General features: G+C 46.6%; 1 protein-coding gene across 1 annotated transcript in view; it reads left to right on the top strand.

Annotated features, from left to right (window-relative positions):
- The first annotated feature begins 563 nt into the window (after positions 1–563).
- LOC134355105 (chromogranin-A-like) overlaps positions 564–17,898 on the top strand; it is a 44,427-nt gene continuing 27,092 nt past the window's right edge. Inside the window, exon 1 of the mRNA XM_063064848.1 lies at positions 564–808. Coding sequence (XP_062920918.1) covers positions 763–808 — 46 coding nt within the window. The 5' untranslated portion in view covers positions 564–762. The remainder of the gene's footprint in view (positions 809–17,898) is intronic.

Here is a 17,898-nt window from a genome sequence, read left to right as displayed (position 1 = left end):
GATCATTGCAGAATGTCTCTCTGGTGCTTCCCGCTCCCTCCCCTCTCCCTTTCCTTTTTCCCAACCATGAACCCCTTCTCCCTGCCCCTTTCCCAATCTCAGTCCGCAACAGAGACCCAGATCAGAATCAGGTTTATCATCACTCACATATATCATGACATTTGTTTTTTATTTTAAAGCCAGTGCAAAAATCTTAGACACTGTACTGTCTATTGTTAGAAATCAAAGCAGGGTTAAGGACAAGAACAGAGTAAATATTTCAGACAAAGACCAATTCTGATTTAAACCCTTTCCCTCTCCGCAAATGCCGCCTGGCCCGCCGACCAGCAACAGTGACATTTTCTGATTTTATTTCATGTTTCAGGCACCTGCGGCGTTTTGTCGTTCTCAGACCTGGTACCTAAGCTTTAATTAAAGGGCCGTTTTGTTACGTTGATGTTAATCCGAGTGCCTCAAGGACTGTTCTAGTTTCGGTCCCAGACAATAAATGGTGATTGCATTTACCTTTAAAAATATGTATAATAGACTCCAGCCATTGACATCACTTCCTCTGGTCCGGCTATTTAAAAACACAATCGCTTGAATATTCCAGGTTGGTTCAGATCTCCTTAGCGGAGACGGTCGAGCCGCCTTCATTTCCATTGCTTTTCCGTTTGTTACAGCGAACTCATCCCATCTTCAACCTCTTCATTAAATGCTGTATTTCTCCGTCTGTCTGCCCTTAACTGCAAGCCCCCCACACATCGGGAGGCGCGATCCACAATGATTTACAGGGGTTTCGCGGTCTTGATGCTCCTCTGTTACCAGGGTAAGGTTGTTCCAACATCCAAGTGCGTTTCATTGTGTTAAAATGTATTTAAATACTATTTGCACTGTGTTAATACTGTTTGTCTGGTGTCGGCTCTATTATTTAAACGGACTTGCTGGTTATGTGTTATTTAAAATAGAAAAGTTGTGCTTTGTGTGAGGTGGCGAGATTGGTTGGTTAATAGTTAATGGAAAATATAAGATTAAATGCCAGATGGTTATCGGGAGGTGCGATATTATCCCCAAAGCTCCTGTTCTCGAGGGTTCGAGATGTTTTCAGCTCCATGGACAGAGAGCAGAGCCGGGAGCTCCGGTGGCGCTGCGGATTCGCTGTTGTTCTCCGCTCTCCCCGGCCAGGCCACCCTCTCCCTCCAGCCTCCCGGCTCTCCCTCCCTCGCTCCTTCCAGTCGTCTTGTCTCATCCTTCTCTCTCCGCGAGTATGAATGCATGAACATCCTCCCTCTCTCCGCCTTGTTATCTCTCCCTCTGTCCCGACCCTCAATTTAAACCCACACTCTCTCGCCCTATCTCTCCCCCACACCCTCCCCTATTTTCCATTCTCCCCGTCCTAATCTCCGTCTTCCTAATGTCCCTCCCCCCATCTCCCTCCCCCCAGACCCACTCCAGCAAGCCACTCCCCCTTTCCTCCCTTTCTTCTCCTTTACCACCCCGTCTCTCCATCTTCTTTTTCTCCCCCATCTGCCCCCCTGCCTCTTTGTGTCCCTCTCACTCCCCACTTCAAACCCCATTTCTCCTCCTCCCCATTCCTTCCCTCTCCCTCCCTCAGTCTCCCACACCCTCTTCTTCACTCTCTCTCTTCCTCCCCCTCACCCTCTCTATCTGTCTCCCTCTATCACACCCTCTCAAATCTCTCTCACAATCTCCCTCTCTCTCAGTATTTCGTCTCTCACTCCTTCCCCTTTACTGTCTACCTCTCCCTCACTCTCTCCGTCTCTCTCTTCCTTTCCTCACTATCTCTATCTCCCTCCCTCACAATCTGTCTCCCTCACTTTCTCCGTCTCCTTCTCCCTCAATATATTTATCTCCCTTTTCCTCTCCCTCACTATCCCTGTCTCCCTCTTCCTCTCCCCTTATTCTCCCTCACTATCTGTTTCTTTCTCCCACTCCCTTACTATCTCCCTCTCCCTCCCCCTCACTATCTGTCTCCCTCTCCCTCATGACCTCTGTCTATTCTCTCGCTTCCCTCACTATCTGTCAACTTCTTCTCCCTCATCTCTGCCTCCCTATCCCCGTCCCTCCTCACTATCTCGGATCCCTCTCCCATTCCCTCAAATCACTACCTCTGTGTGTCTCTCCCCCGCTCCTTCCTCCTCACTATCTCTTTCTAGACTCCCTCTCCCTCACTCTCACCCTCAGTATCTGTGTCCCTCTCGCTCTCCCTCCCCATTAATACCACCGACTCCCTCGACATCATTTTCTTCCTCACTATTTCTGTCTCCATCTCCCACTCCACCCTCACTGTCTCAGGCTCCCTCTCCTTCACTGTCTTTGTCTCCCTGCTCCCCCCTCTCTTCGTCACTATCTATCTGCCGTCTCTCGTTCTCCTTCACTAACTGTCTCCCTCTTTCTCACCTGTAATTTGGTGACCAAAACTGAACACAATACTCCAGATTCGGCCTCACCAATGCCTTATACAACCTCATCATAACATTCCAGCTCTTACACTCAATACTACAATTAATAAAGGCCAATGTACCAAATGAACTGATTCCCTGATCTGTAAACTCGCTTTCCAGGACTCTGACAACTGATGCTCCCGGTATTGTTTTTATTTACAGTCTGTCTTCTTTTGAACACTAGTTCTTTGTCAGTCTTTATGTATAGTTCTTCATAAATTCTATTCCATTTCTTTTTTCCCTGTAGAAGTCTGCAAGAACATGAATCTAAAGGCAGTGGATGGTAACAGATACATATCATAGAAACATAGAAACATAGAAAATAGGTGCAGGAATAGGCCATTCGGCCCTTCGAGCCTGCACTGCCATTTATTATGATCATGGCTGATCATCCAACTCAGAACCCTGCACCAGCCTTCCCTCCATACCCCCTGACCCCTGTAGCCACAGGGCCATATCTAACTCCCTCTTAAATATAGCCAATGAACTGGCCTCAACTGTTTCCTGTGGCAGAGAATTCCACAGATTCACCACTCTCTGTGTGAAGAAGGTTTTCCTAATCTTGGTCCTAAAAGGCTTCCCCTTTATCGTCAAACTGTGACCCCTCGTTCTGGACTTCCCCAACATCGGGAACAATCTTCCTGCATCTAGCCCGTCCAATCCCTTTAGGATTTTATGTTTCAATAAGATTCCCCCTCAATCTTCTAAATTCCAACAAGTATAAACCTAGTCAATCCAGTCTTTCATCATATGAAAGTTCTTCCATCCCAGGAATCAATCTGGTGAACCTTCTTTGTACTCCCTCTATGGCAAGAATGTCTTTCCTCAGATTAGGGGACCAAAACTGCACACAATACTCCAGGTGTGGTCTCACCAAGGCCTTGTACAACTGCAGTAGTACCTCTCTGCTCCTGTACTTGAATCCTCTTGCTATGAATGCCAGCATACCATTCGCCTTTTTCACCGCCTGCTGTACCTGCATGCCCACTTTCAATGACTGGTGTATAATGACACCCAGGTCTCGTTGCACCTCCCCTTTTCCTAATTGGTCACCATTCAGATAATAATCTGTTTTCCTCTTTTTGTCACCAAAGTGGATAATCTCACATTTATCCACATTAAATTGCATCTGCCATGAATTTGCCCACTCACCAAACCTATCCAAGTCACCCTGCATCCTCTTAGCATCCTCCTCACAGCAAACACTTCCGCCCAGCTTCGTGTCATCTGCAAACTTGGAGATGCTGCATTTAATTCCCTCATCTAAGTCATTAATATATATTGTAAACAACTGGGGTCCCAGCACTAAGCCTTGCGGTACCCCACTAGTCACTGCCTGCCATTCTGAAAAGGTCCTGTTTATTCCCACTCTTTGCTTCCTGTCTGCCAACCAGTTCTCTATCCACATCAATACCTTACCCCCAATACCATGTGCTTTAAGTTTGCACACTAATCTCCTGTGTGGGACCTTGTCAAAAGCCTTTTGAAAATCCAAATATACCCCATCCACTGGTTCTCCCCATCCACTTTACTAGTTACATCCTCAAAAAAATTCTATGAGATTCGTCAGACATGATTTTCCTTTCACAAATCCATGCTGACTTTGTCCGATGATTTCACTGCTTTCCAAATGTGCTGTTATCACATCTTTGATAACTGACTCCAGCAGTTTCCCCACCACCGACGTTAGGCTAACCGGTCTATAATTCCCCGGTTTCTCTCTCTCTCCTTTTTTAAAAAGTGGGGTTACATTAGCCACCCTCCAATCTTCAGGAACTAGTCCAGAATCTAAAGAGTTTTGAAAAATTATCACTAATGCATCCACTATTTCATGGGCTACTTCCTTAAGCACTCTGGGATGCAGACCATCTGGCCCTGAGAATTTATCTACCTTTAATCCCTTCAATTTACCTAACACCACTTTCCTCCATCTCACTGGACCCTCTCTCCCTTAATTCTGGAAGATTTTTTATGTCCTCCTTAGTGAAGACAGAACCAAAGTAGTTATTCAATTGCCCCAAACAGTCCTTCCAGGTGAGGCAACACTTCACCTGTGAGTCGACTGGGGTGATATACTGCGTCCGGTGCTCCCGATGTGGCCTTTTATATATTGGTGAGACCCGACGCAGACTGGGAGACCGCTTTGCTGAACATCTACGCTCTGTCCGCCAGAGAAAGCAGGATCTCCCAGTGGCCACACATTTTAATTCCACATCCCATTCCCATTCTGACATGTCTATCCACGGCCTCCTCTACTGTAAAGATGAAGCCACACTCAGGTTGGAGGAACAACACCTTATATTCCGTCTGGGTAGCCTCCAACCTGATGGCATGAACATTGACTTCTCTAACTTCCGCTAGGCCCCACCTCCCCCTCGTACCCCAGCTGTTACTCATTTTTATGCACACATTCTTTCTCTCACTCTCCTTTTTCTCCCTCTGTCCCTCTGAATATACCTCTTGCCCATCCTCTGGGTCACCCCCCCCCGTCTTTCTTCCCGGACCTCCTGTCCCATGATCCTCTCGTATCCCCTTTTGCCTATCACCTGTCCAGCTCTCGGCTCTATCCCTCCCCCTCCTGTCTTCTCCTATCATTTTGCATCTCCCCCTCCCCCTCTAGCTTTCAAATCCCTTACTCACTCTTCCTTCAGTTAGTCCTGACGAAGGGTCTCGGCCTGAAATGTCGACTGCGCCTCTTCCTATAGATGCTGCTTGGCCTGCTGCGTTCACCAGCAACTTTGATGTATGTTGCTTGAATTTCCAGCATCTGCAGAATTCCTGTTGTTTTAGTTATTCAATTGGTCTGCCATGTCCTTGTTCCCCATGATCAATTCACCTGTTTCTGTCTGCAGGGGACCTACATTTGTCTTTACCAGTCTTTTCCTTTTTACATATCTATAAAAGCTTTTACAGTCAGTTTTTAATGTTCCCTGCCAATTTTCTCTCATAATCTTTTTTCCCCTTCCTAATTAAGCCCTTTGTCCTCCTCTGCTGAAATCTGAATTTCTCCCAGTCCTCAGGTGAGCCACTTTCTCTGGCTAATTTGTATGCTTCTTCTTTGGAATTGATACTATCCCTAATTTCCCTTGTCAGCCACGGGTGCACTACCTTCCTTGATTTATTCTTTTGCCAAACTGGGATGAACAATTGTTGTAGTTCATCCATGCAACCTTTAAATGCTTGCCATTGCATATCCACCATCAATCCTTTAAGTGTCATTTGCCAGTCTATCTTAGCTAATTCACGTTTCATACCTTCAAAGTTACCCTTCTTTAAGTTCAGAACCTTTGTTTCTGAATTAACTATGTCACTCTCCATCTTAATAAAGAATTCCACCATATTATGGTCACTGTTACCCAAGGGGCCTCTCACGACAAGATTGCTCTTAAAATTCAGGTGCTGTTAAAAACCTCAGATCCCACTGTTCACCCGTTCCCCACACAGGCCCAAAGAGCTCATTTACACTCACCCGTGATAGTAGATGTACTCATTAACGAAGGGAATTAGCCGAGATGGGCTTAGCTGTACCCATTACTTTTTGTAGGACTTTCCATTCCAGGGAATTAGCGCTTCTATACCAGACTGTGATGCATCCAGTCAGAATACTCTCCACTGCACATCTGCAGAAGTTTATGAAACTTGTAGATGATATGCCCAAAAACCAGATTTGATGGAGAAAGATTTTAAGGTTTTCAGCACTGGAAAGATTAGTACGTAGGTTCTGATTTAGATGACATGACCTTCGTTGTTTTGTGGCAGCAGTACAGTGCAAAGACTTAAATCTAGCGTAAATTAGAAAAATAAGTATAGTACAAAAGCATGGTGAGGTAGAGTTCAAGGTTCATGGACTGATCAGAAATCTGACAATGGAGGGGAAGAAGTTGTTCCTAAAATGTTGAGTGTGGGTCTTCAGACTCCTATACCTCCTGCCTGATGAAACCACCACATAGACAAGAGGCTGGTCCACTTGAGTTTTTGGTTAATGATGAGCCATTGAACATGGACGTTTTGGGTCTCAATGAAGGTAAAGTCACAGAGCATTGAATATGAAGGTAGGGTGTAAACCTCTCTCCTGTTGGATATTCTCATTGCAGAAAGACTTCGTGAACCAAACGATGGAATGAGAATCCAATTTTGGTTCCTAGCGGATTTGAATTGACTTTATTTCTTACATTTTTCACATAACATGAAGAGTAAAAATCTTTACGTTACGTCTCCATCTATATGTGCAATCATAGTAATTTATAATAAATAGAACAGTCAATCTATCACAGAAATAGACTCAAATCAGCGTGAGTTCATCAGTCTGATGGCCTGCTGGAAGAAGCTGTCCTGGAGCCTGTTGGTCCTGGCTTTAATGCTGCGGTACCGTTTCCCTGATGGTAGCAGCTGGAACAGTTTGTGATTGGGGTGACTCGAGTCCCCAATGATCCTTCGGGCCCTTTTTACACACCTGTCTCTGTGAACGTCCTGAATCATGGGAAGTTCACAACTACAGATGCGCTGGGCTGTCTGCACCACTCTCTGCAGAGTCCTGTGATTGAGGGAAGTACAGTTCCCATACCAGGCAGTAATGCAGCCAGTCAGGATGCTCTCAATTGTGCCCCTGTAGAAAGTTCTTAGGATTTGGGAGGCCAGACCAAACTTCCTCAACCGTCTGAGGTGAAAGAGACACTGTTGTGCCTTTTTCACCACACAGCTGGTGTGTACAGACCACGTGAGATCCTTGGTGATGTGGATGCTGCAGAATTCAAAGCTGTTTACCCTCTCAACCCCAGGTCCATTGATTTTCAACAGGGGTTAGCCTGTCTCCATTCTTCTTGTAATCCATAACCAGCTCCTTTGTTTTTGCGGCATCGAGGGAGAGGTTGTTTTCGTGACACCACTGTATCAGGGTGATGACTTCTTCCCTGTAGGCCACCTCATTACTGTTTGAGATTAGGCCAATCAATGTACTGTCGTCGGCAAATTTAATTAGCAGATTAGAGCTGTGGGTGGCGACACAGTCATGGGTATACAGGGAGTAAAGGAGGGGACTTAGTACACAGACATGAGGGGTTCCTGTGTTGAGAGTCAGAGGGGTGGAGGTGAGGGAGCCCACTCCTACCACCTGCCGGCTCTCTGAAAGGAAGTCCAGGATCTAGTTGCACAAGGCAGGGTGAAGGCCGAGGTCTCTGAGCTTCCTGTCGAGCCTGGATGGAATTACGGTGTTGAATGCTGAACTGTAGTGCAAGAACAGCATTCTCACAGAAGCAGCCTTCTCCAGATGTGTAAGGACAGTGTGTAGAGGTGTGGCTATTGTTCCATCTGTTGATCGGTTGTGTCAGTAGGTGAATTGTAGGGGTCCAGTGTAGGTGGTAGCCAGCTGCAGATGTAATCCTTGACCAGCCTCTCAAAGTATTTGCTGATTATTGAGGTGAGTGCGACAGGACGCCAGTCATTCAGACATGTTACCTTGGTCTTTTTAGGTACAGGAACAATGGTGGATGTTTTGAAGCAGGAGGGAACTCTACACTGGGAGAAGGAGAGATTAAAAATGTTTGCAAGCACACCTGCCAGTTGTGCTGGGCACATCCTGAGTACCCGCACTGGGATGCCATCCGGTCCCACAGCCTTGCGACTGTCCACTTGTTGGAAACATCTGCGTGCCTCAGCCTCAGGGATGACCAGGTTGCAGGTAGTAGCGGTGGCTTTCCTCGGAGGCTCAGTGTTAGTGACATCGGACCGAACGTAAAAGCGATTGAGCTCATTTGAGGCCACGATGTTGGTGGCTTTGCAGTTTGCGACCCTCGCCACAGGTCACATGTGCTATTCGTTGTGAATCTTGACTCAATCTTGTCCTTGTATTGCTGTTTCGCAGTCTTGATGGCTCTGCGCAGATCGTAGCTGCTTTTCCTGAGCTCCTGCTGACTGCCAGCAGCGTAAGCTCTGTGTTGAGTGGTAAGTGCTGCTCGCGTGGAACTATTGATCCAGGGTCTCAGGGTCTTCCCGAACCTGACTGACCTCTGGGGGACAACATCGTCGATGCACTTCCGGATGAATGAGTAGAGGACGTCTTCTGGATGGTGAAGGTCCTTGAGGATGAACACTGCCTTCTTGGATCACCGCCTCTTGAAGATGTCCTCACTGGTGGGGAGGTTTGTGCCAGTGATGGAGCTGCCTGAGGCTACAACCTCTTGCCATCCTGTGCATTGGTGCCTACGTGCCAGATGGTGTGGCAACCAGTCAGTATGCTCTCCACCACACATCTGTAGAAATTTGGCCATGCCTCTGATGTTAATGCTTCCAGAAGATGTTGGGTGGAACCCAGACTTGGTGGTGCTGTAGATGTTACTTGCCTGTTAACTTGTCGGTGTTGTTGAAAGCCACGTCACAGATGTTCGCTGAAAAAGCAGACACTTAATTACCAACAAATACTTGATTACTCTGTTTACTTATTTGGATTAATACCGAGTCTGTTCATGAAGGGGTCCTTCCTTCACTTCTGTCTGTTTAAAGGTCAATCTGAAACCCCTGTTGTTCTTCTACATTAATTAAAAGGTTTAGTGTTTCCAATTAATATCAGAGAATGTATACAGCCTGAAATTCTTACTTTTCACAGACCTCCACCAAACAGAAGAAAAACCCCAATGAATGAATGACAGAAAAACGTTAGAACACCATCGCCCTTCCTCCCACAAGCAGCAGTAAAGCATCAACCCTCTCCTCACCCCCCCCCACTTATTCCAGCACAAAGCAACAGCACCCCCCCCTCCCCACCTGCCAGGCAAGCAATTGCAAAGCTCCCATAGAGACTATGATCTGGGGTTCATCAAAAAAAAGATGTTGTTTATCCCAACACTTTGACATCCCACAGGCTCTCTCTTACTAACAAGGGAGTGAGGTTTCATTCATGCCACAGTGAGAGGAGAGGCCCACAGGTCTCTGTTTCGATGTCACAGCCTGCAGAAACAGCAGCAAATTGCTTCTCACCATCGAGAGGGAGAGAGACTGATCACTTGAGTGCGGAGGCCTCTGACAGCCACACCCACTCCCTCGATGTTCTGATCTCCCGCAATGCTTCAGCGAGAATTGGGTCATCCACAGGGCCACAAAAGCCCATCCCCGAAGGCGGGCACCTTCTGCAGAGATTGAAAATGCTAGGCCGCTGGGCTGGCTCCACTGCTTGTGAAGAAATACAGTTTGAGTGCAGCTGTAGGTCACTGACACCCACAGCACTACAACCACCTTGAAAAGGAGAGAAGAGACAGTAAAGTGAAGAATTTAAACTGTTTCGCAGATGAACTGGAGAAAGTTGCCCTCTGAGCCATTGTTAGCTCTCGATGTCCAAAGACATTAAGGCAAGATAGAGTGGAAGTCATGGTCAGTTTTAACTGTGAGAATGACTACCTTGCCTCTAAAGATCCTCCATATTTTCTGGCCAAGAAAGATCTCCAGCCATGCCCTATTTCTTCAGAGTCTCCAAATGGACCTGCCCTAGAGACTGTTGTATGTGGAAAATCCCAGGAGACCTGCAACTTCCGAGATATTCAACCAATGGTCTAAGTCACTTGGGTCACATCTCTTCCCCATTCCGATGTTCGAACAACAACCATGTCCGCATGGGTTTTTGCACTGAGTTGCTGCCACACAGTTGGCTGATTAGATATTTGCATGAACAAGCAGGAGTACCTAACAAAGTGGCTGCAGAGTGCAGAGCCCCCTGACCCCGTTAACGTCAACTTCCTTTCCGTTAAGTGCTGAAGGTCCTGCTGCAAACTCTAAATCTGAAATCGAGCCAAGAGCACCAGAAATATTTAGCCAGGCAAGCAGCATCCAGTAAGTGAGAAACAGACTTCTCTAAATGTTTCCACTCTTATGACTTTGACTTTGTTTCTGTCTGACCAGCTGAGTGTTGCAAACATTTTGTGGTCTTATTCATGGATATTCAGTTGTGATTGTCAGTACAGTGTAGACAATGTCAAAGCGGGCAAGAGTGCTTTTTTTTAGACCGTAACCAGGCACATACATGTGAGGAATCAAAAAGACGGGCAGAGAAGGTCATTGGTGCAGTCTATCATCACTGAAAGACTGGTACGTGTCCAGGACAAGGGAGCAGGCAAGACAAATCATTCAGAGACCACCCACCCTGCAACCTGCCTTTTACAAAACCTCCCAGTGTGAAGCACTATAGGGCTATTACAACACAAACTTCACACCAAGTTAAAAGCTTCTTTCATCAGCTAGTTAATCTGGTCATCTGGTGACCTCCCCAACCCCTCTATGTATTACCTCCGTCACAGCACTGTAAACACTTTAAACCACTTTGTAAAGCTGTTTTGTGCTGGTATTCATGCACATTTTATTCCATATCTGGCTCTTAACCTCTAACTTTATTTTTTATATAATTCTTTATGCTTTATAGTTGTATGTTGTATGCCATGTCGTGGCCAGCACACCACAGCAAATTCCGAATACATGTAAACGTATACAGCAAATATATGCAAGAATCATTTATGTAATTTAACTTTTAATAAGGTAGGGAGGATGTTTGCACACAAGGAAACCAAAACCCAGGATCTATATATAGAAGTATAAGATATGATTCGGGCCTTTGTGCATATTATAGAGTCATCACAGCCCGATCTGGAAATAACAAAGCCCTTGAATGGGGAAAGCCTCCAAAGGGCAGGGGATACCGTGTCACTTGGATTACTTCAGGGGACTCCTGATTTGCGCTAATTGTGGGGTCCTAGTTTTGAGAATGTTACGACTTGTGGTGTCGCTCAGCCAACCGTTCTGTTGGAATTCTTATGAATAAACTCTGGTCGCCCTCTCTACACTAGAGTCGGTCTTCCTCCTCACTTAGGTTCCAACATTGCCAGTGCCAAGAAAGCAGCATCCATCATCAAGGACTCCAACCATGCTCTCTTCTCGCTGCTGCCATCAACCTTCGGTCCCACACACTACCAAGTTCAAAAATAGTTATTACCCTACCACCATAGATTGATAGATGTTTATGAAGGAGGTGACAGTCACACCAGTATTTAGATTTCTGGATATCTATCAAGCAACTTTGATCAACAGAATGGATTGATGTGAAGTCCTTAAACCTCTTGGGGAAACAATGTCTCACTTGCATTTTATGGTTTTTGAGGATGTGCAGGATTCAATTGTGCACCCTGTGTACAAGCAGCAAACATGCCTGCTGGGGCTCGGGTACACGTGATGGGCCTCGGTTCCATTCACATCTTGCACTTAAAGCAGACCCAGACACAAGAGACTCTGGATCAGGCTCTTTGATGTTTAGACTGGAGATGGCAGTCACTCTCTAACAGAGAGACACTAGAAGGTGTGCCACACTGATTGACAGAGTTATGCATGTCAGTTCACCCCAAGGCTCGACTTTCCATTTCCCAGCAGCTGCCTGTTCTGGGCCAGTGTCATAGATTCCTAGAACTACAGCACAGAAACAGGCCCTTTGGCCCATCTAGTCTGTACCGCACTGCTGATCTACCTACTCCCATTGACCTGCACTCAAACCATAGCCCTCCATACCTCTGCCATCCATGTACCTATCCCATTTCCTCTTCAGTGTTGAACTCAAAGCCGTATTCACCGCTTCCAGCGGCAGCTCGTTCCACACATACATCCTCACCACGCTCTGAGTGACAAGATCCACCTTAGGTTTCCCCAAGACATTCTTCAATTACGTGAAGAACAAAAGGATGACAAGAGTGAAGGTAGGACCGATTAGAGATAAAGGTGGGAAGATGTGCCTGGAGGCTGTGGAAGTGAGCGAGGTCCTCAATGAATACTTCTCTTCAGTATTCACCAATGAGAGGGAACTTGATGAAGGTGAGGACAATATGAGTGAGGTTGATGTTCTGGAGCATGTTGATATTAAGGGAGAGGAGGTGTTGGAGTTGTTAAAATACATTAGGACGGATAAGTCCCTGGGGCCTGACGGAATATTCCTCAGGCTGCTTCACGAGGCGAGGGAAGAGATTGCTGAGCCTCTGGCTGGGATCTTTATGTCCTCATTGTCCACGGGAATGGGACCGGAGGATTGGAGGGAGGTGAATGTTGTCCCCTTGTCAAAAAAGGTAGTAGGGATAGTCCAGGTAACTATAGACCAGTGAGCCTTACCTCTGTGGTGGGAAAGCTGTTGGAAAAGATTCTTAGAGATAGGATCTATGGGCATTTAGAGAATCATGGTCTGATCAGGGACAGTCAACATGGCTTTGTGAAGGGCAGATCATGTCTAACAAGCCTGATAGAGTTCTTTGAGGAGGTGACCAGGCATATAGATGAGGGTAGTGCAGTGGATGTGATCTATATGGATTTTAGTAAGGCATTTGACAAGGTTCCACACGGTAGGCTTATTCAGAAAGTCAGAAGGCATAGGATCCAGGGAAGTTTAGCCAGGTGGATTCAGAATTGGCTTGCCTGCAGAAGGCAGAGGGTGGTAGTGGAGGGAGTACATTCAGATTGGAGGGTTGTGACTAGTGGTGCCCCACAAAGATCTGTTCTGGGACCTCTACTTTTCGTGATTTTTATTAATGACCTGAATGTGGGGGTAGAAGGGTGGGTTGGCAAGTTTGCAGACGACACAAAGGTTGGTGGTGTTGTGGATAGTGTAGAGGATTGTCGAAGATTGCAGAGAGACATTGGTAGGATGCAGAAGTGGGCTGAGAAGTGACAGATGGAGTTCAACCCGGAGAAGTGTGAGGTGGTACACTTTGGAAGGACAAACTCCAAGGCAGAGTACAAAGTAAATGGCAGGATACTTGGTAGTGTGGAGGAGCAGAGGGATCTGGGGGTACATGTCCACAGATCTCTGAAAGTTGCCTCACAGGTAGATAGGGTAGTTAAGAAAGCTTATGGGGTGTTAGCTTTCATAAGTCGAGGGATAGAGTTTAAGAGTCGCGATGTAATGATGCAGCTCTATAAAACTCTGGTTAGACCACACTTGGAGTACTGTGTCCAGTTCTGGTCGTCTCACTTATAGGAAGGATGTGGAAGCATTGGAAAGGGTACCGAGGAGATTTACCAGGATGCTGCCTGGTTTAAAGAGTATGCATTATGATCAGAGATTAAGGGAGCTAGGGCTTTACTCTTTGGAGAGAAGGAGGATGAGAGGAGACATGATAGAGGTGTACAAGATAATAAGAGGAATAGATAGAGTGGATAGCCAGTGCCTCTTCTCCAGGGCACCGCTGCTCAATACAAGAGGACATGGGTTTAAGGTAAGGAGTGGGAAGTTCAAGGGGGATATTAGAGGAAGGTTTTTTACTCAGAGAGTGGTTGGTGCGTGGAATGCACTGTCTGAGTCAGTGGTGGAGGCAGATACACTAGTGAAGTTTAAGAGACTACTAGAAAGGTATATGAAGGAATTTAAGGTGGGGGCTTATATGGGAGGCAGGGTTTGTGGGCTGAAGGGCCTGTACTGTGCTGTACTGTTCTATATTCTAAACATTGCAAAGAATACAGCATGGAAATAGAACACCCAGCCCACCTTGGCTATGCCATCCAAGATAGCCATCTCAGCTAGTTCCATTTTCCAACACTTTCCCATCCATGTCCCTGTTCTGCATTTCAATAGACCAATAGATGTTATTTCCTTCAGCTTCTTCTGCCAGTTACACCGCTGGTGTTTAGGGCAGTAATGAAGGTCCTCCATCTCTGGTGGTGTTCAGGGCTTCCTTCATCGTGTCAGTAGCTTCCTCTCGGTTTTCACTACTGTCAGTCACCCAATCCCGGGTGGAGACTCAGGAATACCGTCACACTCAGATGTAGAAGGATTCTTCATTGCTGTTTCTGTAATGATGTTGTTTGACCAGTCAGGGTTGTTGGCCCTGAGCTGAACCCCTGAACCTGGAGGACTGGTGGATCACTCTCCGTCTGGCCTCTACCCTTTGACCTGTTTGGCTGGGTGACCCTACCAAGAGCCAAATCATAAAGCCCTGACCCCAGCCAACATGGCTCTGTGGGTCATTGAGACACAGGAGACTCTAAGCCACAGCAAGGGTGTGGTCCTTTTGGAGGCATTTCAGGAGCCACTTGATTCGCTCCATCAGGCTCTTGTTTGAATATTCCCAGCACTGACCCCTCACAGTTCTCAAGAACAGAACCCCCAAAAATTCACCATCTTCTGGATGAAGTCATATCTTCTTGACTCACTCTATTGTTTGAGCCTTGCTCACCTCAACCTGGGGTAACATCACTCCTGCATCAGCCCTTCAAAGCCGACAAAAATATTGGACTCTTCAATGGATCGTCCTCCGATTCTTCTTAATTCCTCAAGACAGATCACAAAGCACTCCAACGGGTGACCAGGACAGCTCAGCACATCACTGGGACCCAGAGACGACCTACAACTCACGATGCGTACGGCATGCTCGTCACATCACTAAAGTCCCATCCCATCCCATCCATCCCATCCCATCCCGGACACTGTCCTGTCTGTTCAATCTCCTGCCATCTGGTAGGAGATGCAGAAATATTTTAGCCAAGACAGTAAGACTTCATGAGTTCAAAAGTGGAGGTTATTTTACAACTTTATAGAACTCGGGTTAGGTCATATCTGGAGTATTGCATACAGATCTGATTGCCCCAGTTTAGAAAGATGGCCTATTCCTGTCCTGTGCTCTTTTATGTTCTATCTCCTTCCATCTACAGTCTGAAGGCAATTGACACTGGCCTGTTAATACCCTGTACACCTTTTGTACAGGAACCCAATACGGGCACAGGAGAAACATACAGGCTGCTGCCCCCTAGGTCAGCGTAGAACTTGGGTCTCTGGAGATGTGCCACAGCGTTGCCAGCGTTTCTTCCCATGGTCACTTAAAGAACCTATACCTTGTTGGGCAGCACATGCTCCTGTCTACACCAACAGTGTTAAAACCATTAGATATAGGAACATAATTAGGCCATTTGGCCCATTGAGTCTGCTCCACCATTTCATCATGGCTGATTCAATTTTCCTCTCAGCCCCAATCTCTTGCCTTCTCCCCATATCCCTTCATGCCCTGACCAATCCAGAATCTATCACCCTCTGCCTTAAACATAGGTAAAGACTTGGCCTCCACAGCTGCCTGTGACAAAGAATTCCTCAGATTCACCACTCTCTGGCTAAAGACATTCCTCCTCATCTCCATTCTAGAAGGATGCCTGTCCTCGGGTCCCAGACCTCCCACCACAGGAAACATCCACTCCACAACCACTCTATCGAGCCCTCTCACCATTCAATAGGCTTCAATTGGGTCACCCCTCATTCTTCTGAACTCCAGTGAATACAGACCCAGAGCCATCAAACATTCTTCATATGATAAGCCCTTCAATCCTGGAATCATTTTCGTGAACCTCCTTTGAACTCTCTCCAATTTCAGCACATCCTTTTTTTAAGGTAAGGGACCCAAAACTGCTCACAATATTCCAAGTGAAGCCTCACCAGTGCCTTATAAAGTCTCAACATTACATTCTTGCTTTTATATTTTAGTTGTCTTGAAATGAATGCTAACATTGCATTTGCCTCCTTCACCACCAACTCATCCTGCAAATTAACATTTAAGAGATCCTGCACAAGGACTCCCAAGTCCCATTGCACCTTAGATTTTGGTATTTTCTCTCCATTTAGAAAATAGTCAAACCTTTCATTTCTTCTACCAAAGTGCATGACAGTACACTTCCCGATACTCTATTTCATCTACCATTCATTGCTCATTCTCCTAATGTGTCTAAATCCTTCTGTAGCCTCTCTAATTCCTCATAATGACCTATCTTCATATCATCTGCAAACTTTGCAACAAAGTCATCAATTTCACCATCCAAATAATTGACATACAAAGTAAAAATAATCGGTCCCAGCACTGACCGCTGTGGAATACCACTAGTCACCAGCAGCCAAGCAGAAAAGTTCCCTTTATTCCCACTCCTGCCAATCAGCCATTAACATTTTATAGGCTTTGGAAGTTTCAGGTTGCTAGGTGAGGTGGGACAGGTAGATCTGAAGGACTACTCACCGTTTCAAGGTGAACGATCGAATCCCTGAGTGGTGCTGTTACTCAAGGGCCCAGGCACATAAAGAAGAGGGGCTGATGGAGGAATGGGATGTGCACCGGGGGTTCGGTACGAGGAGGGAGAAAGCAAAAGGTGGAGGTGAAACATATTCAGGCCATGTCCTCATCTCATTGCTACCATCAGGGAGGAGGTACAGGAGCCTGAAGACACACACTCAACGATTCAGGAACAGCTTCTTCCCCTCTGCCATCAGATTTCTGAATGGACATTGAACCCGTCAACACGAACTCATACTTTTTATTTCTGATTTTGCACTACTTATTTAATCTAACTATTTAATATACATATGTATTTGCTATAATTCAGTTTTGTTTCTATATGATCATGTATTGCATTGTACAGCTGCCACAAAGTTAACATTTTTCACAACATATGCTGGTGATATTAAGCCTGGTCCTGGTTCTGGTTCAGGGATAAAGTGAGGGGTACAGTCATGGGGGACAGAGGGGGAGCCATCGACTCACCACGTCTGCACTGACTGTCAAACACACTCATGCACGAGTCACTAGAGATTCTGCAGAGGTTGGAAATCTGGGTCAACACAAACAAAATGCTGGAGGAACTCAGCAGGTCAGGCAGCATCTATGGAGGGACATAAAGAGGATGTTTTGGCCGGAGACCCTTCGTCAGCACTCCTGACCCACTGAGTTCCTCGGTGTGAACATCACCGACAGCCTGTCCTGATGGCCAAGAAAGCCCAGCAACACCTCGACTTCCTCAGGAGGCTAAAGAGATTGGAAATGGTCCCCATTGACTCCTACCAATTTGACCGATACACCATAGGAAGCATTCTGTCTAGGTGCGTCACAGCTTGGCACGGCAAATGCTCTACACATGACTGCTAGAAACTGCAGAAGAGGTTGAGGCAAGGTAGGTTACTTGTGAGGAATAGAAACAGGAAGTATGCTGTGAGGCTGTGTTCTGTACTGGGTGTCAGATGTGGGATGTCCGGGAGACTCCCAGCCTCCCAGCCTCCCGGACGGCCACATCTGCGCCAGATGCATCGAGCTGCAGCTCCTCAGGGAACACATTAGGGAACTGGAGATGCAGCTCGATGACCTTTGTCTGGTCAAAGAAACTGAGGAGGTGATAGAGAGGAGCTATAGGCAAGTGGTCACACCGAGGTCTCGGGCGACTGATAAGTGGGTCACAGTCAGGAGAGGGCAGGAGTCAGATACTAGAGAGCACCCCTGTGGCTGTACCTGTACCCCTTAACAATAAGTACTCCTGTTTGAGTACTGTCGGGGGGGGGGATGGCTTGCCTGGGGGAAGCAACAGTGGCCGCACCTCTGGCACAGAGTCTGGCCCTGTGGCTCAGAAGGATAGGGAAAGGAAGAGGATGGCAGCAGTGATAGGGGACTCTATAGTTGGGGAGTGCAGACAGGTGATTCTG

Source organism: Mobula hypostoma, chromosome 12, assembly GCF_963921235.1.
Source record: "Mobula hypostoma chromosome 12, sMobHyp1.1, whole genome shotgun sequence".
Classification (NCBI taxonomy): domain Eukaryota; kingdom Metazoa; phylum Chordata; class Chondrichthyes; order Myliobatiformes; family Myliobatidae; genus Mobula; species Mobula hypostoma.
This window is presented reverse-complemented; position numbering and strand designations above follow the sequence as displayed.